The sequence below is a fragment of the Vicugna pacos genome, chromosome 13 (assembly GCF_048564905.1).
Source record: "Vicugna pacos chromosome 13, VicPac4, whole genome shotgun sequence".
NCBI lineage: Eukaryota > Metazoa > Chordata > Mammalia > Artiodactyla > Camelidae > Vicugna > Vicugna pacos.
The window spans coordinates 56,409,576-56,435,962 of NC_132999.1; the positions used below are offsets into that span (position 1 = coordinate 56,409,576).

The 26,387-nt window shown below is 46.1% G+C and overlaps 2 protein-coding genes across 5 annotated transcripts in view; one reads left to right on the top strand and one right to left on the bottom strand.

Moving 5' to 3' along the window:
* The window catches only part of SPATA21 (spermatogenesis associated 21), a 47,539-nt gene extending 40,886 nt beyond the window's left edge, over positions 1-6,653 (top strand). Inside the window, exon 15 of the transcript XR_012079478.1 lies at positions 6,226-6,653. The gene's annotated coding sequence lies outside the window, so the exon portion shown is untranslated. The remainder of the gene's footprint in view (positions 1-6,225) is intronic.
* Positions 178-24,836, bottom strand: SZRD1 (SUZ RNA binding domain containing 1). 4 transcript variants are annotated; one of them, XM_015239142.3, is made up of 4 exons: positions 24,725-24,830; positions 6,608-6,657; positions 4,598-4,849; positions 178-3,345 (listed from the first exon to the last, which is right to left on the bottom strand). In XM_015239142.3, the coding sequence occupies exons 1-4, from the start codon at positions 24,773-24,775 to the stop codon at positions 3,243-3,245; spliced, it is 456 nt and encodes a 151-aa protein (XP_015094628.1). In that variant the 5' UTR covers positions 24,776-24,830; the 3' UTR covers positions 178-3,242. The 4 variants fall into 4 exon arrangements, with proteins under 4 accessions (XP_015094628.1, XP_006196752.1, XP_006196753.1 ...); XM_006196690.4 differs by having other exon boundaries at positions 4,598-4,852; XM_006196691.4 differs by lacking the exon at positions 6,608-6,657 and having other exon boundaries at positions 4,598-4,852; positions 24,725-24,836.
* Positions 24,837-26,387: the final 1,551 nt, after the last annotated feature.

Below are 26,387 nucleotides of genomic sequence, written 5' to 3' on the forward strand. Positions count from 1 at the left end.
CTAAGAGTTGTGGGTCCTAGGCCCCAACCCACACACCACCCCAGTCCTATTACTCAAAGGGAGTAATATTACTCAAAGGCTCCCTCCCTGGGACTGAGTGGAGGCAGCTCCCCAGTGATAAACAAGCAGCCACAGCAAGAGGTTAGGAGGCTAGAAATTGAAATGAGGACAAAGCGCTGACAAGTTTAAAACATGTATTTAAAATACAATTTATAAAATGCTTAATCTGCCGACTCAGGAGCCCGCGGTGCGGGGTGGGGTAGGGTGGGCAGCTGCCCGCTAGACCAGCAGAGCAGGACTGCAGGGGTGCGGCCCTCCCTCCCATGCCCTTCTGTTCAGACACCCAAGGGGCCCATGTGCACCCCTGAGATCACATGGCCAAAAACAGGAACCCAGAGGTTTCCAGAGTCTCTGCCAACCAGGGAGGCTGGGGCAGCCCTGCCGGCCCATCCCTGAGCAGAGCATCCCCAGATGGGGCAGAGCAGGGTATGGCTGGGCTGGACAGGGCAGGGCGGGGCAGTGGGCTCTGGAAGGGGCTTATGGTAGCAGATAGGGTGTTGCCTCCTGCCTGCAGGTGGGGAGCACCCTGATTGAGTGGGCGGAGAAGGGTTGGTCACCAGGCCCAGACCCCCAGCTCCTTTGGTTATAGGCTGACATCAGAGTAGTGGCTCATGGGAAGCGGTTAGCTGGAAGGTCTGAGGCCTGGCTTACGGGGTCAGGAAGGAGCTGGGGGAAGGGGACAGTACCACAAAGGCAGATAAAGGGGCAGCAGCCTCAGGTTTCTGCCCCCCACTCCTCTGGGGTTTTCCAAGCCAAAGCCTGCAGCTTACTTTTAAATTTTTTTTTAAAAAATTAAAAAAAAAAAGCACTTAAGGAAAGTTAGACAACTACAAAAAAAAAAAGGAAAAAAGAAAAAAACACCCACAAACACACACAAAATCCAAACCGTTCTACCATCTCCCCCCTCACCTCCCCCCAACACAATAGTTTCCCGTTTTTCTTTCTTTCTTTTTAAAATTTTGCCTGCCACCTCCCCATCTGGGAAGCCAGGATACAACTGCTGGTGGGTGGTGACAGGCACACAGTGGGCAGAGCCCCATCTTTGGCCGGAGGGAGGTGGGAGCATCAGTCCCTACTACATCCTCCATCCACAGACACCCATCGGCCAGCCTTCCCTTGGCTCCCACGAGAGAAGGAAGCAAGAACAGGTGGTCCCAATGGCTGAGCAATCAGCACTTCTGGCCTTCCCACCTGGCCTGCCTCTGCACCCTTCTCCGACTGAAAAGGATAGCCTTATCTTGGGCCAGAAACTACTATTACATAAGGGATGGACACTATCCATGTAGAATGTGGAAACTTGGTCAGGGCAGTGGAACTGTAAAGACAGCAGCAACCTTCTCCCTTGCCTACTCCTGGAGGTCATTTCCCCCTTAGAATAGCCTGCAGGCATGATTCAACATCCTGTAGGTCCTTACTGACTGAAGCTTTGTTCCATCTCTGCTCATGAGCAATTTCCCAGTTTCACACAATTGTAAGGCTGTGCTGTGGACTAGCTGCTGACTCAACTGACAGCCGGCTGCCCGTCCTCCTAAGGGGAAGGTGCAATGGGCCAGGGCTTGCTGGGCCTGGCAACATCCCCACAGGGCAAAGTGGAGGGAGCCTGCAAAAGCTAGCTTGCCACCTTGGCCACCACAAGCTGCCCTAATCACAAATGTCACACCAACCACTCCAAAACTCATGTGCTGAGCCAAGAGGCCGTCTGGCTGGCCGAGGGGCCTAAGGCGCAGTACAACAGAAGAGATCAGAAAGCTTGAGGGGCCAGACTGTACACGTACAGAGCCGCTCTGGGCAGGGCCCTCTAAGCCTCTTCCACCTCAAAGAGCCAAAGCAAATCTCCAGGCTCCAGGGACAGAGGAGAAACTGCCTTCATTCTGCTCTGGAAAAAGGGGTGGAGGGTAACCTAGGCCAGTGGGGAACCAGGCTGTCATCACCAACCTTTGCAATGCACAGCCTGTCTTCTCCCAAAGGTATTCAGAATAGTCTGCTCCCAAGGTAGTGATTTCAAAAAGGAAACGTACTGGGTAGAGTCACCAAGCTGATGCCATCAAGAGATGGCACTCCACACTCCACAGACCCTTGAGCATTCTAAGCCTTGCCGGAGTGGGAAGATCTACCTACCTTCTGACCACACTAGGCAGGAGGCCGAGTCCTGGAGTCAGACTGCCTCCTGGCTTTCCTTATGCTAACAGCAAAATACTGAGCAAGTCCCGCAGCCCTTACTCCTGAAGTCCAGGAGTGCAGCCTCACTCCCTGCTCTCTTCTAGTAGTAAGCTTGGCTGGTAGGGAACCACCCTGAGGAATTTTGGAAAGGGAAGTCTGTTTACTTTCCCTATCTCCCAAAATACTAGAGGTGAGGGGCTGGCACCCTCCCCAGGCTCTCTGAGCCTGCAGAGCTAGCCCAGTCTCCAGGTATGGCCCAGATGCCCTGGGACTTAGCTGGGGGAGGGAGGTATAGGCATGGGGTGCTCATCTGTATTGGGGGCTGCAGAGCCCTGCCCCTTTTCCGGGTGGCAGTAGGAATACAGAAGCTAAGCTCACCAAAATCCTATTGGTTAATGTTTCTAGTGAATTGCCCAGAAACATTTTTAAGTAGACTACCAAACTACTCTTTCTCAATTAAAAATTCATTAAACTGCTAAAACCCCTCCCATGCACTTTTTTTTCCAAATCAAATATTTGCATAAACAAACAAAAATAGGAAGGAAAGGAAAAAAAAGAAAGGATATTTTCAAATGGAACTTGCTTTTAAGTGATGAAGACATGCACTTGAAGGTGGGTGGACAGGAGTTCTCATTTGTGTTTTGAATTCCCAAATTAATGAGCATGATAAACTGTTATTGCTGGCACTGGCTTTACCCCAAGTGGCCAGGTGGCACTGTCGACTCTCTACTCTGACTCCTTGGTGGGTCCCCCCAACCCTCCTCTAACCCTTACCCTTTCCCTTTCCATTGACCTGGGACAGCCCTTGTAGACATGCCAATCACAGTGGGAAGGGGGGGGAAGAGAGGTCACAGTGCATGGGGTTCAAGGTCACAGTGGGCGGAGCAAAGGGGATCACAGTGCAAGTAAGTCAGGTCGTTCCCTCTGCTCAAGTCCAGCTGTCTGCCACGGCAGTGCGACCCATGGCAGACGACCCAGGAGGTGGTGACGGCAGCAGCGGCGGCATCCTTTCCTGCGCGCATTTATCTACGTTGTTTGAAGCCTTGTGACCCATCAGGACCCAAAGGCTGTCTGATCACATTGTTGGGCTGCCTGCTGTCTTCGGGTTGGGAGATCCTGGTTGGCCTGAAAGGAAGAAGATCAGAGGGAGGCCTGAAAAAGGATATAAAAGAGGTCCCCAAATCTTAAAATCAACCACTCCTGTACCTAGGACAGAAGTCACAGTGGCCAACAGCCAACTCTGGCTCCCTGAGCCTACTTCTTTGGCCAGCAGACTCAGCACATCGCCACACTGGGAAGCCCCGGTGAGCAGGTGAGGCAGATGGTCCATGTTCACCTCTGGCGCCTGCAGCACTCTCCCCCTTGGCTGGCTCGCCATCAGACACCTGGAGTCAAGGGGAGTGCTCAAGGGCCCACCCTGTTCAGAGGCCATGACTATGGATAGCATGTCTTCCACATAACCTCGTTTGTCGCAGAGATGCCCCAGAGTGTCAGGCCAAGATAAAGACCTCTAACCAAGAGCTCAGCAGAGTTCCCTGGCACTCGCCACTGCTGCCTCCTGCTTCTTTCCAAATCATGGGGTCAATGGTTGACTCACATTACTACAGAAAACTAAAAGAAAACAAACTTTTGCTACTTTGCCAAATGAAGGCTTAGAGGACAGATAATGGAAGTCTATCAAAATAATGAAGGGACAGAAAGAAGGTACAGAGATTAGTTCTTCAAGTCCCAGAACATCAACCCCAAGGAGGCTTCTCAAAGTTAGAAAGGGGCTGTTTTAACAAATACTGCTTTACCAGGTGACAAACTTACATAAAGCAATCTCTGGGGCTGCACAGAAAAACATGCCAGGAATAAAAAAGAATTTAGAAAATTCACAAAAACATCATAGTGGGCTCTTATGATAACACCTAAACACTTAACTGGGCACTTTCCCATTCTGGCAGGCAAGGTCCCAGGACCCACTGTCATTTAATTGCACAGCATACTGATGAGGCAGGTACACTTATGATCTCATTTTTCAAATTAGGCCATGAGGGCACAGAGAGGTTAAGCAGCTCTAAGTTAAGTAGAATTAAGTAGCAGAGGTAGGCTCAAACTGGTCGATTTTGACGCAAAGTCCATGCCTGTAACCTCTGTGCCACATTGCCCCCTGGTGCCTGCAGAGGCAGCATGCCAGCAGACTAAGACCTCAAAGCTTTCAGAGCAGTCCTGGAACCAGTGCCAGACAACAAACTAGCCCCACTAGCCAGGGCTGGCACCTGGAGCCTCGATGGTCCAGCCCTGACCCTGCCTGCTTCTCATTGCTCTGCATGCAGCCAGGTCAGTTTCCTCGGCCTCCACACGGTGGTCTGGTGGAAGGGTCAGCTATACTCACCTGTCGAGGATGGGTTTCTCTTGCTCCTCCTCGGGGCTGGCACTGCCCAGGATCCGCTTCCGGGCCTCTGCGTATTCTGCCTCCCGCTGGGCTAGGGACTTGACAGGAAGGGCTGGCCTGCTGGTGGAGTTGGGGCTGCTGACCACACCGTTGCTGGTGGGCCTCTTGAGGATGCGGATCTGTGGAGGGGGCCCCGTGGGAAGGCTATCGTCCTGAATCACAATGGGCACTTTGGGAGGAGATTTGGATTTCCTGCTGACAAAGAGCAAACACAGCTTCACAAGTCCCACCCTGGACTACAAGGGCCCCATCCATGTCTCACACCCACCGCGTATCACTTTTCTCTCCCTCCCCCTCCTAATTCTATTCATTATTCTCTGGCCTCTGACCAGACATCAAAATTCTCACTCCTCAAGGATTCTCAAAGAGCAACCTTGCTTATTAATAAGCTCATGCAGCCCACAGGTCTGCTCCTCAGACCTAACCCCAGGCAAAGGGGGCAGGAACACCAGCTCCTTCTGGGACTTCTATCTCCATGTTCATCACAGTCACAATGACCACCATTTGGCCCTTGTAGCAAAACACTTCTTGTCCAGAGTCCACAGCCTCAATTAAAATCCCAGCTCCCCTACATAGACTGGAGTGTAACAGGCGGGTGCAGTGGGAGCCCCTGAGCCTGGGGGTCGGCAAAGTGTTCACTCCCAGTCACGGTCCCAAAACTTGTGCTCAAACCAAATACTACAGAGAAGCTAGCTCCGCCGGCCCTGCCTGGCACCAAAACAGGATTTACCAAACTGCCCCAGCCTTCTGCTGAGTGACCTGTGCCTCCCAGAGACAAGCTATTCCAAACCACCGGACTGCCTCTTCAGAAGAGCTTCTGAGCAGAGACCCCTCCCTCACTAGGGCTCTCTGGTCTGCTGGATGCGGCGGGGCTGGGTGCAGGACGATCCTGGAGACAGTTCTTGGCAGTGCTCAAAGGAAAAGCATTGTCCAAGGCTGGTGGATATGCACATCAGGTGATGTGTCCACAGAGGGAGGAAGAAAACAACACAGGAAGGGGAATAAACAAAAGCCACAGGAGAACAAGGGAACCAGGCAGAAATGACCACCCTTCAACAGCCACAAAGACCCTCCCCAGAGCAGTCAACTAGCTTCTCTTCAGAACCAAACAGCCCACAGGGGCCTATTTGCTGAGCCTTGGTTGTCAGGAGGGGTAGGGACTGGAGGGCTGCTTCAGGGGAACTGGAACAAGTCCTGGGTGGGACAGGAATGGCATGACCAGGGGGCTGTAACCAGGTGTTAGTGTGGTTGCTGAGACAAGCAGACAGACAAGGAGCCAGCACTCTGATCAAAGAGGCAGGGGGCCAGGAAAGCCGGTGGGCGGGCAGGGCACCCGCGAGTTCCCTGGGCAATGACTGTGCAGCCCATGAAGTGAGTCCAGAGAGGCCCTCTCCTCCTCCTCCCTGCTGCCTGTCCCTGCCAGAGGCTGACAGGTTACCCAGGGCAAAGACAGACTGCTGAAATCAACTTTCACATGCTTTGGAAAACCACTTCCTCCGCTGCCTGGGTGTGTTGGGGAGAAGCTATCTTAAAGGTCTTGAAGAATTCCTGACAATCTTTTCTTCCAGGATACCCTCATAATACCCAAAGCCATCAAGTCACAGACGGCCCAGAGAACTCATCTGTCCGACCTCCTTATGTCACAGAGAAAGAAAGTGATGTCCAGAAGGGGAATCAACTTACTCCAAACCTCAGAGTGGGCCTCAAACCCAAGCTTTCTGACTTGTCACCACTCAGTCTCCAACAGACCACCTCACACAGGGTGCCCACTAAGGTAGGAGGTAGGTACAACACTCCAGGCTCACTCCCAAAGCCACCATGTCCCTAAGGGAAGGGTTCACTGCCCAGGAGCCTGACCTGCCAAACCTACTGGCCAGCTGGAGAATACCACTGACTGCCCAGCTCTCAAGGGCAGAGAGCGTGAGCCCTCAGACCAGACAGCAGCCTTACCTCTCCTTTTGTGTGATCTTCAGTTTTTTTTCCAACCGTCTGTCTATTTCCTAGAGGAAAAAAATGTATATAAAAAGTGGAAAAAAGTCTCTCTCAAATAAAAACTTATGTCTTTATTTTCAGAGCTAAGGGCAGTGTTCTCTCTCTGACCAGGGACATTACTGTGTCCTTTGAAGTAACAGATGCAGCTCTCCCTTTATGAGAGTCTGGGGTTTGGGGCCCTGACTCCCTGCAGATTCGTCGTCCTCCATCCCCGTGGCTGTGGTGAGAGTTCTAGATCTCAACATTCTGCTGGGTTCTTTGTGTGACCTCCAGCTAGCCTCCTGGCCTCCTATCAGTGGCTCTCCAGAGCCACTCAAATCAACTTTCCAAACATAAACCTGACTGTGTCACTTCCCCAGTTAAAACGCTTCAGCTGCTTGCCGGATCAAGTCCAAGCTCCTGAACGTGCCTCGCTCACACATTCCTTTAGCCTCCGTTCCTGTTTCACACCACAGCAAAACTGAGCTGTTGCTAACCCCCAGAATCCAGCTTGGATGTCCACCTCTCCTTTCTGAAGTCTTCTCTGATCTCTGCTCCTCAGACATAAGATTTCCCTTTTACATGCCTTCATGAGCATATGTATCACGTATTTTATGATCTTTTTTTACTTGAATGGACTTGAACTCTGTGACTAGCACCCAGCAAAAGACCTAGAACAAAACAGAAGCCTAACGTCTGGAGAACTGGATGGGAGTCTGAGTGCTCAGGCCCTCAGTACCAGGGACTCCACGAGGCCTCCACAGCCTTGTGTGCGAGCAGCAAAGACCAACCCTCCAGGCTCCTTGGCTACCCCACTACTTTTTCTTACAAAAGTCCCACTCAACTGTTTTCAGTGAGGGCAAGACCATCCAGCTATTGGAGAAGGGAGCAATTATATGCAAAAATTATGTATTTTTCTGAAGAGATTTGTAACAGTGGTTCTCAACCAGGGGTGCCACTGGGACATTTGGCAATGTCTCGAGACATTTTTAGTCTTCACTACTGGCATCTTGTGGGTTGAGTCCAGGGATGCTGCCAAAATCCTAGCCCCAAAGGTCAATAATGCCGAGGTTGAGAAACCCTGACTTACAAGATGGATGGGACTTTCAAAGGAGCCTATTACTTGAAAAATGTTAAAAATCACTGCTTTAGTAAAAAGTTTTTGAAATTTGCTAAGATCCACCTCAGAGCCCAGTGTGTAGCCAGGTTTCACAAATGCTCTTATGTCCTGAAATAACTGATGGACACAATTCAAGCTGGTTAACTATATTGTTCAAATCTTCTACATTCTTACCGATTTGACTGATCTATGGACTACAGAATCAAGAATTATTCTTTCTAGTACATTAAGTTTACCATTGTGAAGAGATCTTCTTTATCTTAAAATCTATTATTTCATATTAATAGAGCTATGCAAGTGTTTCTTTTGGTTATTAGCATTCCCTGAAATATGCTTTTCTCTTTTACTTCTTATATTTCCGTGTCCTTATTTTTGCTTCCTGTGAACAATACGAAGCTAGCCGAACCATATGAAGCTGAACTTAAATCGTGCCTGACACTGATTCTAATTAACGCTGTTGTGTTTACAATTTTTTATTTTCAGGAAAGACCCAAAATATATTTAGGCAAGCACAACAAACTGTATTCTGAGGGCACCATCAACTCTCTGGAGAGGGTAGGAAGCCACGAGAACTATAACTTCTCACTCAAGCTTGTAACACAAGTTAGTGCCCATGGCTGTTTAATGACTGGACAGAAATGGTGCAACCTAGAGTAAGAGAATGACCTAGATGTTTTCTGAGAACTGACAGACATGCACTCAAAGAGAATCTATGCCCACAGCACAGTCTGTGTCAGAAATGTAATTCTTCTAAATTTTTGAATCAATACCAATATTACTGCCTGAGTAAATACTCTGTTTCACATTAGTCTAATGCCCATTACCTCTTAAGGGCTTTTCAAGGCTTTCCACAAATAACTTAACAGTTTTAAAGTTCCACACTATCATTTTGCTCCAATCTGAAAATCGGATTTCCTATTCAAGTTTCTCCGTCATGAATGCAAGATTTCACATCTCTGGGATTTAGATGTCTTCAAACAGGGTCAAAATCAAATGCCTCCAGAGGCTGGCAAGCAACCAAACTCTATATGTAGGGAGCACAGTGGGGAAGTGAGGGGGCTACAAACAGTCCTCGTACCCCTACAGACAGGCAGCTAAGTCCTGGCTGCCAGGGCCAGAGCTGCTATTTTAGGAGATTTTTATGGGAAAGCACTAAATTTTTAAACTTCATTACATGGAACTCTCGTTTTCATATCATTGTGAGGGCCAAGTAAGGACATACAGACAAATGGGCCTAATATGCTGCTTGATTTTTTTTACAGTATGCTAAAATACACACTGCATTAACTGAATTTGAGAGTTCCCATCCACGCTTCTGCTCAGGAGGGCAAACTGCTTCTTTCTCTCCCTAGGGCCTTAGGGAAGGTAGGGAATCTGCCCAGGCCCAGCAAATAGAGCCTGGGTGGAAAAAAGTCCTTCAAGAGGGCATATGGACTGTACCTTAGTAAATGGGCCTCTGTCCTGAAACTGGAACACGACTAGCACACTTGGTATATAATATAAAACTACTGGCTTATAAAATAATGCCTTACATCAATATAATGCTTTATGGCTGTCAATACACTTTCCCAAACACTCATTCTCTGGTCACACCAACCCTGTTTGACAGACAAAGTAGCTTTTATCCTTCTCTGTTAGATGAAGGAAAAGTGACTCAGGGAGGTTAAGGAACTTACCCAATGTCACAAAGTAGTACATCATAGAGGCAGCCCTAGAACGAAGGCCTTTGGAAGCCCTACCACATGCTGCCACCCCCCTAAAACTGCTCAACCCTCTGGAAAGACTGGTAAAGCCATTAGATATGGATTCCCTCTTCCTCCCACCCCCCGAGTTCTACACTGCTCCCTGACACTCCAATAACTAATACTCCCATCAATCTCCATCGCATCAGGCAGAATGGTTGATCAGAGCTGAGGAATTCTTCCATCCGATGGGAGAACGGGATACAAACCCAACAGCTCTGGTGGAAAGCAGATCCTGGCCATCTCCAGGCAGCCAGCTAGACACCAGCACCTCAGAGCTGTCCAAGCAGGAGAGGGAGTGCTCTGCCAGCAGCCGGAGAGGGCACTGCATCTCACTCTGGAGTCTGTCCAGGTATCATGAGTCAGTCTATTCTCTCTCTGGACAAGGCCTTGCAATCAATCTGCTGAAGAGCTGGACCAAGTGGAAACTTCCCTACGGGGCACACTACAAGGAAAATGCTCATCTCCCGCAGAGATGCGATAGCCCAAAGGAATTAAACAGGCCTCAGAATGTGTGGGGAAGTGTCTAGATGTGGACCCCAACAAGGAATCCAGTTACCTAGCGCAACTTCTCTTTTTACAAGGAAGCACAGAGCCCTGGCCCAAGGTCAAGGCTCCTGTCTTAGAGGCCCAACCTCCATGGCTAGTGAAAGAAACCCATATCTTCATCACTTTCTAACTGTGCTCTGAGTGAGGAAGGATCACCAGGGCACAAGGCAAGTGTTAGGGCATAAGCATATCAAAGAAAGTTTGATTTCCTATGGCTTCTTCTGGAAAGGCTCTTTACCTTTTGTCAAGTAGCACTGAACAAACTCCAGAAGATGATGCTCTGTGCTCTGGTAAGTGGGGTGACCTCCTCTCCCTGGGTCAAAAATCCTAAGCAAAAGATCTGAAGTTATCAAACACAGGTGTTACTTCCCCTGGGGAGCAACACCTCTACATGCTTTTTGGTCTGAGAGAACAAGCAAAACCAGAAAGAAAGAGTCATGGAGAACTGCAGTGGGGAGCAATGCAGTTCTGGACAAGACTGGTCCCTATGAGGGGTAAAGGAGAGTCCTCGGTCACAAGGTGAACGAAATGAGACATCAACGTCTGCTAATCCAGTTCAGCTACGGAAGAAGCATGGCTTCATTGGCTGCTGCTGCCCTTAATCTTGCAATGATTATGCTTCCATGAACCTCCAGCAGAAAGTTGGGAATGGAAGCTTAGGAGGGGAAGGAGACACCTCTTAACAGCCTCATTTGTGACACAACCACAACCTTCAAAAGGAACAAAGGAGGCAAGGAGGATCAGGATGTCTGTGTAAAAGCAGGCAGATTACAATGACAGCTTTACTCCTGTAACACTGAGAGGTGGGTGAGAGGAAAAAAGAAAAGTGAGAAGGGGAGAGGTGAAGAACAAAGGCAGAGGAGAGAACCAGACAGGCTATTCTGGGCCTTGGCGCTAAGTACAGCCTGGTATAGGACCATTACAGTTGTGCTGTCTCAGACCTGAACATTCAAGAAATAGACTTCAATTCACCTAGCGATGGTGAAAAAGATTCAAACCAGCCAGTCACAAGAGGCAGAATGAACAAATTCAAATTCTCATCGGTTACACTAGTGGGGAAAGGGAGGGGTTGTCTTGTCCTTTAGGGTGCCTGACCTGCTGCTACCAGCTCCGCAGGGTCCCCACCCTGCCCCGCCCCCGGTGCCAAAAGAGTGAACTGTACTGCTCCATCACAACATCCCTCTCTCTGACAACCAAAATCCTCTGGTCACCAATGCAGCCAACACAACTCCAAAGAATCCAAGCAATCTTGTATTGAATGGAAGTCTAAGAGGTACCCATGGTTCTTAGCTCTGAGTTAGGAAACAATCTCTTTTTATCAGCAACAGTTACTATTTAAGTGACTTTTCTCAAATTCAAGGCATACTGACTGGTCTTGGGCTCCCTGTGAACCAGTATGCCCCACAGACTCATCTGGTCTTGTCCACCTATCCCAAATTGGGGAGCACATGTCTACAAGCAGACACTGGGGGAAAAGAAAGCGATCAGAGCTCTGAGAGTACAACAAGCACTTCTTTCAGAACTAGAGCCTGACAGGTCCTGATGAAAAGCAAAAAGAAGATGCTGTCAAGGAGTAGATGGTGAGACTATCTTCCAATACGTTCTGGCCCCCGAACTCCCACCATAGCAGGCAAAGCCCACGCTGGGCCTAACGTCTTGAAGTGTTGGGCAGGACATCACTGCCCATTCCCGTGGCTACAAGACTGCCTGTGTCAGGGTCTCCAGGGAGAGCAGTCTCCCCAGCAAGGCTCCTATGCCTCCCATACCATACACCTGGATAGGATTCTGGCTCCTCCCATGAGGGCCTCAATTTCATTTAGGAATAAAGCAAAAAGAATTCATGGGTAGAACTAGCAAAATCTGGTCTAAACCTATCAGGTAAAAAGGTCCCTGTTCTTTTAAAGTGCACCACTGGCCATTTCAAGTCCAGATATGCAATCATAGAGACTTTCCCAAACAACCTTCATCGATATGAACTTGTTCAACTGTGTTTCACCCCTGCCTTATTTCTTTACATCAGGGATGCGGCAGTGACAGTGCCCTGCCTTGACAAGGCTGGCCATCTCCAATGCTTCAGCTTATTCCACCTCTCCAGGCTAACTCCGGGAGGGAAGCACCCAAATTCATACCATCCCAAGCTTGATTCTACAGTGATGCTTCAGGATCACTGTTAGGTTCAAAAAATTAACTCCTGAGCAAATATGATTGGGTAAGTCAGAAAGAGCAAAAGGTAGAACTCATAAGTTGAGAGACAAAGATCTGCAGGGGCACATCTAGACCATGGATTTAACAGTTGCCCTTTTAATACAAACTTGGTTAGTTCATTTGAAGGTTCCCTTTCCCACAAAGGTTCCATTCCCCTTCCTCTGTTACTCCCACAGCAAGGAAAAACATTCCACTTTAATCAAGTGGGTCACTGTAGGGCACAGGATATAGTTCTAAAATTCCCTCCCTAAGGAAGACTATGCTTTGTTAATGTATCTCAAGGCCATTTTCCTTTTGCTTCACTGTGACAAAAAGTTGGAGACAAGCATTTATGGAAAATCTACCATAAAGCAGGAGATGTGCTAGATGTTGGTGACCCAGAGATGAGTAAGGCACTCCTTACAGATGAGGAGAGCCCAGCGTGGAGGGGGGGATTAAAAAAAACAAACAAAAAACCACAGTTGCTATATCAGTTGTATAAACAGTGTTTTGCAAAGAGATATGAAGAGGAGATGATCTGGCCGTGAGAAGACAGGGAAAGCTGCCAGAACTTAAAGGACTAGAGTTTCAAGAAGAGAAGGGGCATAAAAAAGTTGAGGAGAAAGAATAAAAACATGAATAGAAGGAAAGAAAAAAAGGGACCCCAAACAAGATACTTCTTAAATGGAGATATTCAAATCTAGAAAGATATCTTATAACGGACCCATTTTTTCTTTTACTCTAGGTTTAGAAAACCATCTGAGATTACTTTAGCTGTAGTCAGCAATGGTTTTTATTAGTTGGTATCAACACTATTCAAAAAGCTACTGTAGTAAATCAACCATAATTTTAAAAAAAGCTACTGTAGAAAATTAGTTATAACTTCTAGGGCCAGCAAGCTATGAACTGGAAGAAATTAGGGGCACCAGAAAACCACGAAGGGCTTTATTTTAGGATGGTACGCTACTAGAGACCAAACAATTCATACGTGCTTATAAGGGAAAACCACTTTCTGCTTTCTTTTCCAAGTCTGCTACAGCTTTCAGGGTCTCTCTGCATCTACCCAGGAAGAGGGAATCCTTTGGGCACACTCTCTTCTGCACCAGATCTAGCTATGTCACTCAGTGCAGTGGTGACCACCATATGTAGCTGGTAGTACTTGACACGTAGCCAGTCCAAACTGAGACGTGCTTTAAGTGCCAAACACACAGATTTCCCAGACTTAGTGCAAAAAAAGAGTGTAAAATGGATCATTAATATATTTTCAATATTGGTTATATGTTGACATACTACTTTGTATATATTGGGTTAAATTAAAATATTAAAATTATTTTCACCTGTTTATACCTTTCAAATGTGGCTTCTAGAAAAATTTAAATCATCTACGTGGCTTGCATGGAAAACTGCTTTATATCTAACCTTAGAATAAGATATATATATCTCTGCTGTACATTTCGTCTTTTAGCAACTAGCAACTGAGCACCTTAAGGACCCAAGAGGCATGTTGTTTACTGATGTGCAAAACCTCCTCTGGTGGGTCCCATTTGTCAGGTCCTCATAACAGCAACTAGCACTAATCCAGTGCTCAATGTTTGGCTGACACCCTGCTCTGAGAAAGGGGAGGGCCTTCACCACCTCCCTTTAATGCAACTCTCTAAGCCCTACTGTCCCACTGAAACTGTTCTTGCTAAAGTCGCCAATGACCTCCAGTGCTGCCAAATTCAGTGGTAAATTCCAAATCTTCACCTCACTCAACCTCTCAGCAGTGTTCAGCACTGCTCAGTGCTCCTCCCTTAATGCACTTTCTTTACTCAGGCTCTCAGACACCACTCTCCCAGGTAGCTCCTTCGCTCACTGCCTCCTTGATTTCTCCTATAACAGGATAGGTTCCTCTTCCTCTCCTGATTTCGTGAGGTTGGAGGGTTTGTGCCTTCTGTATCTATGCTGGCTTCTTACCTGATCTCATCTTGTCCACAGCTTTATAATCATTGATATACAACTGCTAACTCAACATTCTCACTTGGATTTCAAAAGGTACCTCAGCCTATTGTGTCCAAACTCCAACTCTTGATTTCACCCAATCACCTAAACCTGCTCCTCCCACATTCCCTTTATCATCCCATCTCAGCAATTCCAGTCCTCTAGTTCAGGCCAAAGACTTTGGGCTCATCTCTGATGTCTCTTTCACATCCACATCAGCAGATCTTGTTGGTTCTATTTTCAAAACGTATCCTGAGTTTTCTTAACACTTCTGCCACTGGGACCACTCTGATCCAAATTGTCAATGGCCCTTGAATGGTCAGTTGCAATAGTATCCTAATTAGCCTCTGTGCTTCTGTTCTTGCCCCTACAGTTTATTTTACACATAGCAGCCAGAACCATTTTTCTGAAAACCAAGTTAGCCTGTTTCACACCATCACATGGCTTCCTGTTTCAAGGCGATCTCCACCGTGGCCTCCCAGTCTCTGCTGGATCTGGCTCCCTGCTACCTCTGACCTCATCTCCTGCCACTTTCCCTTTCACCCATTCCCACCCAATAAAACAAGCATGATTTAGCCTCAGATCCCTGGCATTTGCCGTTCCCTCTGCCTAGAATGTACCCTTGCCAGCTTCGGCATGGCTTACTCTCTCACTTCCTTAAGTCTCTCTGCCTGTCTTTATTTGAGAGGCCTTCTCTGACCATTTTTAACAAAATGGTACTCCTGCCAGTCACTTTCTATGCCCCTTAATCTGTTGTATTTTCTTCATTGTGTGTATGAAATATTACTTATTGTCCGTCTTTCTCCACTAGAAAGTTTTATGAGTAGGAACTTCATTTGCTACAGTTGTCTGTACTGTAAAACAGTACCCAATACATGAATTAAGTAACAATCATCCTATGAAACAAGCCTTTAGAGATCTGTCCTCATTTTACAAATGATTTACAAACCAACTCAGAGGAGTCTGTAACTTGACCATGGTTCCACAGCTACTAAGGAGTGGAGCCAGAATATGAACTGGGTCTATCTGGGTCCAAAGGCAGTGACACTACCCATATTCAAAATAAAAGCTAAGGCTGCCTTAAGCATTTCTCAGGAGTGGTGGTGGCAGCGCACTCTCCAAGCACTTGCCATAAGTATGTACGTGTAAGGAAGGCACCCGGTCCTTTCTTCCCCACCTGTAATCCTCACAACTCAATGGATGTACAACAGCCTTGCTGCACGCTCAGCGGTTAGGTGACTTGCCTAAGGCTGCTCAACAGTAAGTGACAGAACTGGACCCTAAACCTCGAAAGGAGGAAGCAAAAAGTCTCAGGAGTGTGGCTAGTGGGTGACTGACAGGTAATACTAACCTGCTTGCCTGCCTCAGCACCCCAGGCCAGGTTAATGCAAGCCCACAGTTTCTAAGCAAGGACTACGGCAGTGGCAGATCACAGAAGAGCTGAACCTCAAAGTCCAGATCTTAAATCTAAGAAGTACCAAAAAGGAAAGCATTCTTCCAGAACAAGCCTTGCAGTTTAGATGTATCCCAGGTTGAAAGGCCTCAGAAACTCTGTAACTTGCTGTTTTGAGACAATGTATTATTCTGCTTTGAGTGCCTCTTCAAGAGTCTAAGTAGGGGAGGGAATCCACACAGTCCTTGATCTTTTTTTCCCCCAATGAAAATTTATATTAAAATTGAAGTTGAAATAAATATAATTTCAGATAAACAATAATTGACAGCATTTTTTCCACTTCAAAAAATACTAAAGGAATTTATCTATGCAGAACAAAAATTCTAACAGATGAAAATTCATACATACAGAGAATAATAAAGAGCACTGAAAAGGGTCAACATGTGGTTAAATACATACAAAAGTGTCCTTTTAAAAATTATTTAGAAGTTAATTGGTTAAAGCAAAAAATAAAATATTTGGGGTTTATATCATATGAAGAAGTAAAATATATGATATTAGAAGGATGAGAGGGAGTGTACATGAAATAATACTGCAGTAAAGTTGAACATACATGATATGGTACAATATTAATTTAACATATATTGTTATAAGTCAAGGGGGAATCCACACAGTCCTTTATCTTAAAGGAAGGGAACCAGCGGGGTGGGAGTAACATTGGTGAGCCCTGCCCCTGGAATAAAACAGGAAGTAGGGTCTAATGGGGCTCCCCTTTCTCCAGGTTTATTACTGTTTTCTCCTTTCAGTTTTCATACAAAACTAAGCAATACAACTCTTAACCAGTCTACATATTAGTTCCCAGGGGCACCAAGAAAGAGATCCCTCAGCCAGTCCTGATGTACCCTAACAGGACAGAGGCCACACTATCAGTGGCTGGAGAGAGGCCCCCACACTCAGAGTGATGGCACTCTCTGCTCCAACACTGCCTCTGAATGATGCTTTACTCAGTGCTTTATGTAACTCTCATCATCAGGCAACACAGATTTTATTAATCTAATCCTACAAATGAGGAAAATGAAGCTGAGAGAAAGACAGTGATGAAATAAAAATTCTTACTTCAAGGCAAGGCAAGAAAAATTTAAACATAAAAATTTCTTCTGCCCTTTTGGGCCTCCTCCCTCCCCTCTAGTGTGCATGTTACATCTGCATTATGTGTTAACCCCACCTCCCCAATGGCAGAAATACCTGCTCAACCATAAAGATTAATTTTTCTTCTAGCATTGGCCACTTAACTCTTAAGAAGATAACAGTCCTTTCTCAGTCCTTTAAGGAGTCAGAATCATCCACCATTTGCCTTGTACATGCAGATATTCTTGGTGAACTTTCTGTACAATGCCAATATATCATTTCTCTTAAAGATAGTGAATGGTGCAGAACAGACTGGTCAGGCCACCTGGGGAGCTACTAGGCCACACCTAAGGGAAGTTCTTAGCTTAAATACCTACTTAATTATTAATGTCATTAGCTATGTTACTTGTATTCTACCTATTTTACAAGATTATCGCTTCTTGCATTACCAAATGTGTGAGTGAGCCTCCAATAAAATTAGTGATGCCTAGGTGACTTGAAACAATTGACCAAATATACAGTTCTGTAAGATCAATGACTGTAATAGGAAGAAGCAACAAGAAGGAACCATTTCCTGGACCATAACAGACTAGTAAGACAGGTGGTCCAGAGGCTTTTGGCTACTACTACTAACAGGGCTCAGTCCAGCAACAGCACGTTTAGTGGCCAATCAATGAAATCCGCCCGATCTGGGGATGAGCATTCTAGAGCTGTGGGATAAATTGGTCATGAGATAGATGCCTCCTAAACCTTGGCTGAAATTAAGACCGAAAGGAAGGGAGTGTAAAATAAAGAATGTTGCCCAGTATCTAGTTCTACAAGAATCAAGCCCTTACCCACTCACTGCAGTCACTGACTTATAGTACATCTTGAAAGAAATTCAGGGTGAAGATCAGAATGAGGTATTTTGTGCTCTGGGAAAACTGGCAGAACTGATAGTTCTATATTTTCAGGACAAAATTTTATGAACCCAGTTTCTTGCATCTTCCCATACTTAGAAAAGCACTAAAACCATTAACTGAGATATCTGTTCTTCACAACAGCAATAACCTTCTATCAGGATGTGTGCTTGAATTACACATACCCCTTCATCAAAATCACATTTCTACTGGCCTTACTTCTTTGGAACTGTTCTCAGTTCTCATTCTTAGAGGCTGTCTCCCAGGTTATAATCCTCAGGTTGACTAGAATAAAAATTTTTATTTCTTTGACTGTTGATCAATTTTTCATCAACAGTAGGTAGTGAATTGCCCAAATACCAGACCTGGGACTTGAACCATTATCCTAGACTTCTGACTTCTCCTGCCATGGATGGAGATAAGTGGGTCACTGTCTGGCAGAGGTGACCTATCCTTCCTTGCTACCTTTTAGAGTGAAGACAGCCAGGCTCCTCTCCCAAAGGAAACATTAGGCATATAGACTTTGGGGGACAAAGCAAAGTCACTATTACCTCCCGACCTCAGCACCCACCAGGTTTTATTCAAACACGCAAGGGTGCCTTCATCATGGCACTCAGCAGGGGCAGCAAACAGAATGCTTCCAGGGCCAAGCGAATAAAGCAGGTAGGACAGAACACAGTAACACATGGGGTGGGGACTGCGGAGGAGAGGAGAGGAATCGAGATCCAGATAAAGGCATTCAAATTCAAAATTTTCAAAAAAGTGCGCCCCAAAAAAGTCTATACGCTGAATATTCATGGGCTGTCAGTTTGCAACTACAGATATAGGGATCCTAAGATAGCAGAGTCATTGACTCTTCTTAACAGATCTGAGCAAAAATTATTTACATTATCCCTCTCCGTTCTGCCAGATGTTAAAAAAAGTTATTTTCCATTTGTAATCAAGATTTCAATCAGCATCTCATTTGCAGTCACTGTTCTTAGTATTACAACTGCCAGCAGCACTGTCCTGTTGGCTCTAGAGCACTGAGTTCAAATCTCTCAGGTACACAAAATTTATTATCTCATCATCCAGGGTACAGAAGGAGAAGGTCAATCCCAGGCAAAACAAGTATAATACTTCAGAGAAACTAGCAGCTAAGCATCCTAGAGCACTTAACTAGTTAATTATCTGCTGAGAAGCAATGGTAAACAAACTGCCCCAAAAATTCCTTAAGTGTGGGCTTAGGATGCCAATAGCCTGGGCTGAGATCAAGCATGTGATTTCCTCTCCTGGACACTAGGAATAACAGTACATACACTTCACACTGAGACGGAATGGGACAATGAATGTAAAAATGCACCCCAGTTGCCCAGTAATAAGCTCTCAAGCCACTAAGAAGCCCTTCCAGAAATGGCAAGTGGGGTTTGGGAGTTCACAGGTTTATAGGCACTAGTGAGATGTGCAACTAGGTAGCAGAAACAGAACTGACAGCTGGAGGGTCATAAAAGTTTTTATAAGCCAAGAAGGCCAGAGCATGAGGGCTAGGAATTTGGCTCTCAAGGTCTATGAAGAGTAATGACAGTCCTGACCTTTCCAGACTGGGGTCAGAACAGTCCTGTACAATCTTATCTGAGGAGCACACCCCTGGAGAATACAATTTTAACTATGCATATTTATTATTCCTTTCAGAAAAGAATGACTATTTCCTGAATTCATTTTATAAGGGTAAGAGTTTTGGGTGTGGGGAGGGGATGACTTACTGTGAGGAACGTTTTTTTAAGTGTCTTCCCCTCAGGCAAAAGATTCTTTATCTACACAGACTGCTGACAGGATTTGTTGCTAATTTCTGTGGTGGCTGGGTTTAACCTTTATCTTTCAGAGAGCTGGGTGTTAAGGAGAAAGATGCTTGGCAGAGGTTAGCAGAGTTAAATTCACTGCATTCTGTAATTTTGGCCACAGATATAAGTAGCTAATCAATCTTCTAGGAAACCAACAAGTCAGTAGTTGTCCTGTCAGGAAAAAATGTCTATTTCTGTGGAAAGTATAAAGGAAAGAATCCACTCCACCTCATGAAGGCTAGCTAACTGACACAGCCAGAAGCTGATGTTAACTGTGCGGGTGCCCAACACAGTGTAGAGTGGAAATTGGAAAGAGAGAGCTGGCCTTTAGAACACTTTTTAGACATCATATCCAAACAGTGTCTTTTCTCTTGCAGGATTTTACCAAAAGCTTTAGAAAGATACACTTAGTTCTGTCCTGTTGTAGAAGGAAAAGCAACTTTTCAAATTCCAACCTACAGCAACCATGGCAGCTCTCTTAAATACGCAGAACATGCTGGGAACAAGCCCCCCATGCAGCCTCAAAGAAAAGAGCTGAGCAGTTACTAGTGAAAAGCTCATTATCCTCCTTTCTTTGAAATCACAGTGAAACATTTTTCCAGAGTCCCAGGGGCAGACCACTTAGCACAGTCATGTCTAAACTAGCAAACTGCTTTATAGAAAGCCCCCTTTGAAGACATCAGTCCCTAGAACTCAATCTTCCCAAAAGGATCAGGAATAGCTTAGAAATGGCTCCTCTGGGCAAGGTACACTTGGATGTGTGCTTTCTGATACCACAAATCTTAAATGCCTTCTTTCGTATAAGGACAGACATAAGGAAATCAGCACCAGGTAGCCCTCAAATAACTAGTATTTGCCCACTACCCACAGCCACTGTACACCTTCCACCACGATAGCGATTACAGGTAGTGCTGAAGACCCCAAAGTGAGGTGGCGGCCACGCTTCAGGGAAAACTGGCCACTTCTCCAAAGAAAGATAAATAAATCACAGTTCTTATCTCTTAGATTAAAATCTAACTATGTCACTACTCTGCTGAAAAGAAAAGAAAAGAAAAGAAAAGAAAAGAAAAGAAAAGAAAAGAGAAAAGAGAAAAGAGAAGAGAAGGAAGGGAAGCGAAGGGGAGGGGAGGGGAGGGGAGAGAAGGGAAGGGAAGGAAAGGGAAGGGGAGGGGAGGGGAGGGGAGGGGAGGGAAGGGAAGGGAAGGGAAGGGAAGGGAAGGGAAGGGAAAAGAAAAGAAAAGAGAAAAGAAAAGAAAAGAAAAGAAGAAGAGAAGCGAAGCGAAGCGAAGCCTCCAAAGCTCTTCCTGCTTTCAGGACAAAGTCCAAGCTCCCCAGAACCTGGCCCCTGCATACCTCTCCGGTCTTATCTCTTTCCACTCAGCCCTGCCAATCCCCTACCCTCCAGCCAGAAGGAATACTTGTAGCTCTCCCAATGCTGCACACTCTTCTCTCACTGCCTCCTTGCCTATGTGTGCATTAGCCCTACACTCTACCTGCCCCTCATCCCCAAATTAATGCTTAATTCAGCTGGTCCTTTCAATCTTAATTTAGGCATCACCTTCTCTACAAGACTGTCTCTGATCCCAGCCACAGCATTTCATCTATGCCCCTTCCAAAGGAAATGCTGCCACACTTGTCTCACCCGTCTTCTCCACTGGATTGTGCCAAGTACCTGGTACACAGCAGGCATGCCATGTTTACTACAGAATTATACACCATCCAGCATCACTGAAGGGGTAATGTTTACATGACTGGCTCAGTGAGGGTAGAAAGTAAACATAAATTTAAATTCTTAGTCCAGAAGACCGGTATCCTTTAACTTACTTAAGATATATTTTCTTCCAATTAGCTACATGACTTGCCCCTGTGAAAAGAATAAAAGTTAACTTTTGAGATGCAAGGAAATTAGAGAGGTTGCCAATGCTTTATAATAACCACCATTCCAATTCCATTTATGTACGATCTGCCTTCCCCTAGGACTGGGTTAGCTCATTACCAATAAGATGGACTAGGTCACATCTTTTTTGTGTGTCTAAACAAGTGAATACAAAGCTTCAAATCATCAGAAATTGGAAACGCAGTCCATTAACTAGCCTTTAGAAAAGCTGTGATTTTAAAATTTTTTCCCTTCTCCCTTTTCTTTTCCCTCCTCTAACTTCTATCCCATGCTTGCACAGTAATAACTAACCAGTACCAGATGTCTTAAGAATGTTATTCTGATAATATCACTGATGCACAAGCCTAAATTGTTTTTCAGAACAAGGTGACCTTTGCAGGTTACATGTCCAGACCACCAGGTTGCAGACCACAAGGCACGTAGACGTATGATTAAGAAATGTCACAAGAACGATTAACCACTAGTGCCCCCTCTTTCCCCTTTAAAAACTCCTACCTTAAATATAAAGTTGGAGTGAATCTGAAACTTGTCTCCCACTCCCTTGTCTGGCGCCTTGCAATAAAATCCTTACTTCGCTACAAAACACCCGTCATCTCTGCAGCGGGCACACAACCCCTTTTCAAATTGAGCAAACTGCTGATCTGATTTTTGGGGGAGGTCAAAGGTATCTTCCAATTACAAAATGTAGTATTTGTCTCCTGAGATGTGCTTAAGACAAATGACAAAATTTAGAGTTTGAATCAACATTAATTTAATTTTACATTTTCGTTTTCCCCAAAGGCAGCATATTTTTAAAGAAGCATTTCCTTAATGGAATGTGAGTTATGTTTTTTGAATTGTCCTTTGATTGAAATGCAACTTCTTGGGAGGAACAGGTAAAGGGACAAGCCTCTACTTTCAAAGATTAGAACTGCCTCCAGATTATATAAAGTTTGAATGCTCACTTTTAGAATTAGTCCTCCCCTATTTGCTAGTCTTGCCATCCAGGGTTGTTGTTGTTTTGCAAGGCGGGAGTATAATTTAACACTCATTACCATGTATCAATTGGGGGACAGGGTAACCTGAAGCTAAGACTTTTACATATCCAACTAGCTACATCTGAAAGATACTGTACAGTTAGTTGGTTTCCCAGTGACATGGACATCATGCTTCATCCCCTCCCTGGCTCCCCTCCTTCAAAAGTGCATTTACAAGACCCTTTGTGAAATTCGCAAAGGTAATCAAATTCAAGAGAGCCTTCAAATATAAGCCCAAAGCAAACATATTAAAAATAAAAGTTAATACCCAACTTCCAAATTTTCCTCAGGTCCCCAGGTAGGAGACAGCAAAATCCTAGAGAAAGAATCCAGCTCTAGAGTCAGACTGGCTTGGGGTCAAATCCCAGCTTCACACTTACTGTATATGAACTCAAGCAAGACAGGTTACTCCCTAAATCTCAGTTTCCTTGTTTATAAAAGGAGGATAATACGTCTACAGGTTATTTCAATTAAAGAAAAGCTATATATAAAGGAACTTGCATTTTGGCATAATGACTCATGGTGTCAATGAGACAAGGTTTAGGTTCCATTTCTGTAAATGGCACTTTCAAAAGGTTTTACTGAAGTAAAGGATAGTACAAAGAATACTGGACAAGCAGCACGAAGATGTATAAGTTAAACCTTGTATCTCTGAGATTTATTCAGCTATAAAAGGCAGGGGTGGGCTAGCTGATCTCTAAGGAGCTTACGCATTCTGAAAAACTAAAGCATACCTCAATGTCTGAATTCTATATTCAGTTTTGTTCTTTTTATTTCCTTCTCCTTTAACACGACAAACTCAAGTCCTTTTGAAATAGTAGAGAAAAAACAAAGAAAGGACAAGCTGCTCAAGAAACTAATCACTTGAGTCATACTCAAATTGTTGGCCAACCTTTTTCACAGGGAGCAGCATGAGGGGTTCTACATGATTCACTCATACTCGTGGGCAATAAACGCCTCTACTGGAGATTGTGAATTCTCTGGCACAAAGTCACTAGTAAGCACGCTGTCTAGAACACAGGAGACACTCCAAAATGTTTGTTGAATGAATACCTAGCTGACACCGGCTGCTCCCTATAAAATCTTTCAATTGCTCTTCTTACTCAAGTCAGAATCCTAGAAAGATGTTCAGCAATAAGAACTGTACTAAAAGCCTTCTGAAACAATTATTTCTTCAAATTCTCAATTATGCTAAGTGGAAAGCATAAACACCTTGAGAGAAATGCTGAACCACCACCGGGAAAAACTTCAAAGCCAAAGTTTCAACATTTCCTTGGCGATACACTCACTGCTGCGAAGGTCAATTTCTCGGCCTCTTCAAGCGCTGACAAGCTTAAAGCTTAAAAGCGCTTGGGGAAAAAGAACCCAGCTCCTGCACTACCCCGGCACACTTGGCTCTCCACGCCCTACTACCAACACACACTGAACAGACACGAACACGGGGAGGCCAAAAAGACATCTCCCCATTTCACAAGGGTCACCATAGAATAACAAACTCTGAAAAGATCAAATTAAACAAGAACCTAACCGAACTGGCCGTTCCAGCTTGGAACAAAAGTATTTCCTATAGATTCCGGAGGCAAACAAAACTCCAAAAAGCGAAGTCGAACGGTCCGTTTTCCCCCTCCCCTCCCAGGAATGCAGCTACTTTACATATAGCACCCCTCCCCCCCGACGCCGGCGACCACACTTCGAGACCCTTGCCCGCTGCTCAGATCTTTGGGAGGGCCCCGGGGAGAGAGGCTGCCCGCTGGACTTTCGGTTGTTCTGGCGGGGACCCCGGGAGACCAGCCTGCCACGGGTTCTCAGAGTAAAACTGAAAGAGTAAAAAACCCACACTCGCCCACCGTGGCGGACAGCGCAAAGCGGTGGGGATTTTAGCAGAGCTGAGGGGCCCAGATATGACTCAATTTCCTCCTCCTGCTCTTCTCCGGAGCCGGGCTTGTCGCCCCGGTCGGCGCCCCCCCCCGCCACAGTGTGTTGCTCCTCCTCAGAGCACATGAACTTTAAAATGGTGCCTTGGGCTGGGGGGGCGCCGACGGGAAAGGAAGGGTCAAAGGGGCCTGGGGAGAACTAGCAGCCGCCAGAAGAGGCCTTGGACGGCGAGTGGGGCGCCCCGGGTGACGCGCACGTCGGTGGGTGAGGGGGAGGTGGAAGTAGGCGCACCAGGCAAAGGTGGAGGGAGAAAAGGAACGCGGCCCCTTTAAGAGGCCTTCACGGCGCTCAGGGGCTGGGGGCCTCTCCTTCATCCCCGGCCGGGAGTGTGGGGCCTTTCCTTGGGGAGAACCATCCCCAGACCCGCTCCCCGGAGGCTTCCCTCACGCCAGGTCCCGCCCGGCCCAGCCCCGGGGCGGCGGCTCCTCCTTACCCCGCTGTCTGCCGCCTCCTCCCAGCTCTCAGCGACCTCCTCATCTTCCATCTTACTCGCCGCTTTCCCTCCTCCCCAACCCCCTCCCTGCGCCTGCGCCCTGAAGCGCGCCTCCGTCGCGGGCGCCGGCACGCAAGGCTTTGCTCAATGAACCACGCCCCCTGACAAGCCAGGAAGAAGCTCCAGGCCAAGGCCCAAGACCATAGAGGAAACCATCTTGGAAGAGGGCAGAGAAACTAGAAAGTTGCCATTTTTCTTAAGGGCAATGTGTTAGCTCTCGTACTGAATAGGAATCCCTGTGAAGTCATCGACCTGCGCACAGGAAGTGTGCCCTTTGGAACCATTTTTTTTAAGGGCATGCAGTTACTTTTTTGGTCATAGTTTCTATAAACCGCAGATTATATTTTTTCCCCCCAAATCTGAAAACACTTTCATACCTCATCAAAGTGAAACAGCAGATAAAATATTGACCAGCTTAAACTGGCTTTGACTCCTTAAATGGGTTGTTGATTAATCAAACTTGAGATTTTTATAGAGACAGCGCTGCATGTGTGCTACAGGGGAACGCATGTTTCCCGGAAGACATGTTCCCTGGAAAACCAAGAATCTGCAGTCTAGGGAACTCAAACAATAGAAACGTTGCTGCTGGAGTGCTTTATCAGTAGAAGCAAGGAGTCCTTTAGTAAGAAAAATCCAGCTTCCGGCTGCCAGAGTACCTTGATTACCATTTATGGACTGCTTTGAAACTTGCCAATCACGTTGTGCTGAGTTTGAGATTTCCCTAACCCCTTAAATTTTGCCCCAAACCCTGGCTCGGAAAGACAGATTTGAGACCTGCTTCCTGTCTCCTTGCCGGTGACCTCGCGATAAAGTCCTATGTTTTCTCAAAACCTGATGCCCTGGAATTGGCTTCTTTGCGCGCCAAGCAGCGAGCCCTGGCTAGGTAACACTTTCTGGCCATCTCCAAGGGATTAAAATCTTGTGACCACCTGTCCGAGGCACTGTAGCCCCCGGCTGAGTGTAGGCCCTCTCCGAGGAGCCTGAGTAGTCACCTAGACCGAATTTGTCTGAAGGCTGGTTGCTGGTTCCTGGTTCCTGCATCCCGCGGCAGTGGCGCTCCAGGCTCCTCAACGCTACTTTCACTTTTAGGAAAAGAAACAGCTCCTGGATCTTTTGCGTGAGTAACCTCGTTAAAACGCGCTGCCGAAACTGTAATAACTTCATCAAGATCCCCACCCTAAGGGAGACAGTATAAAAAGGTTACAGCCGCTGAAGTACTCAAAATATCGCGGTAGAGTCCCAGGCCTTTGGATTTTTTTGTCTATGTCTGACTCTTTTATTTGTAAGGAATTGGCTAATAGGGGTTAACCATTGGATGACTGCAGCAGAACTTTATTGACTCTATTTTACATCATTTTGCTCTGGTCATCCTGAGGAAGAAAACCCTTCCAAAATGGGGAATGGTAAGAGCATACCTGACAGCAGTCCCTTGGGAAGTATTCTTCAAGATTGGTCAATGTTTAGCTCTGAGCCTATGAAAAAGAAGAAAATGATTCTCTTTTGTAACACTGACTGGCCCAGATATCAACTGGAGTCGGGGGAAAAATGGCCCAAGAATGGGTCTTTGAACTATAATACTATTTTACAATTAGACTCGTTTTGT

What these genes read in the sequence shown, in the direction of transcription:
- SZRD1 (XM_006196690.4), bottom strand. Translation starts at nt 24,775, where the DNA reads ATGGAAGATGAGGAGGTCGCTGAGAGCTGGGAGGAGGCGGCAGACAGC. An exon ending in AGGAGGCGGCAGACAGCGGG is followed by an intron (nt 6,658 to 24,724) that starts GTAAGGAGGAGC and finishes TTTTTCCTCTAG; the next exon opens with GAAATAGACAGACGGTTGGA. An exon ending in GAGAAACCCATCCTCGACAG is followed by an intron (nt 3,346 to 4,597) that starts GTGAGTATAGCT and finishes TCTTCCTTTCAG; the next exon opens with GCCAACCAGGATCTCCCAAC.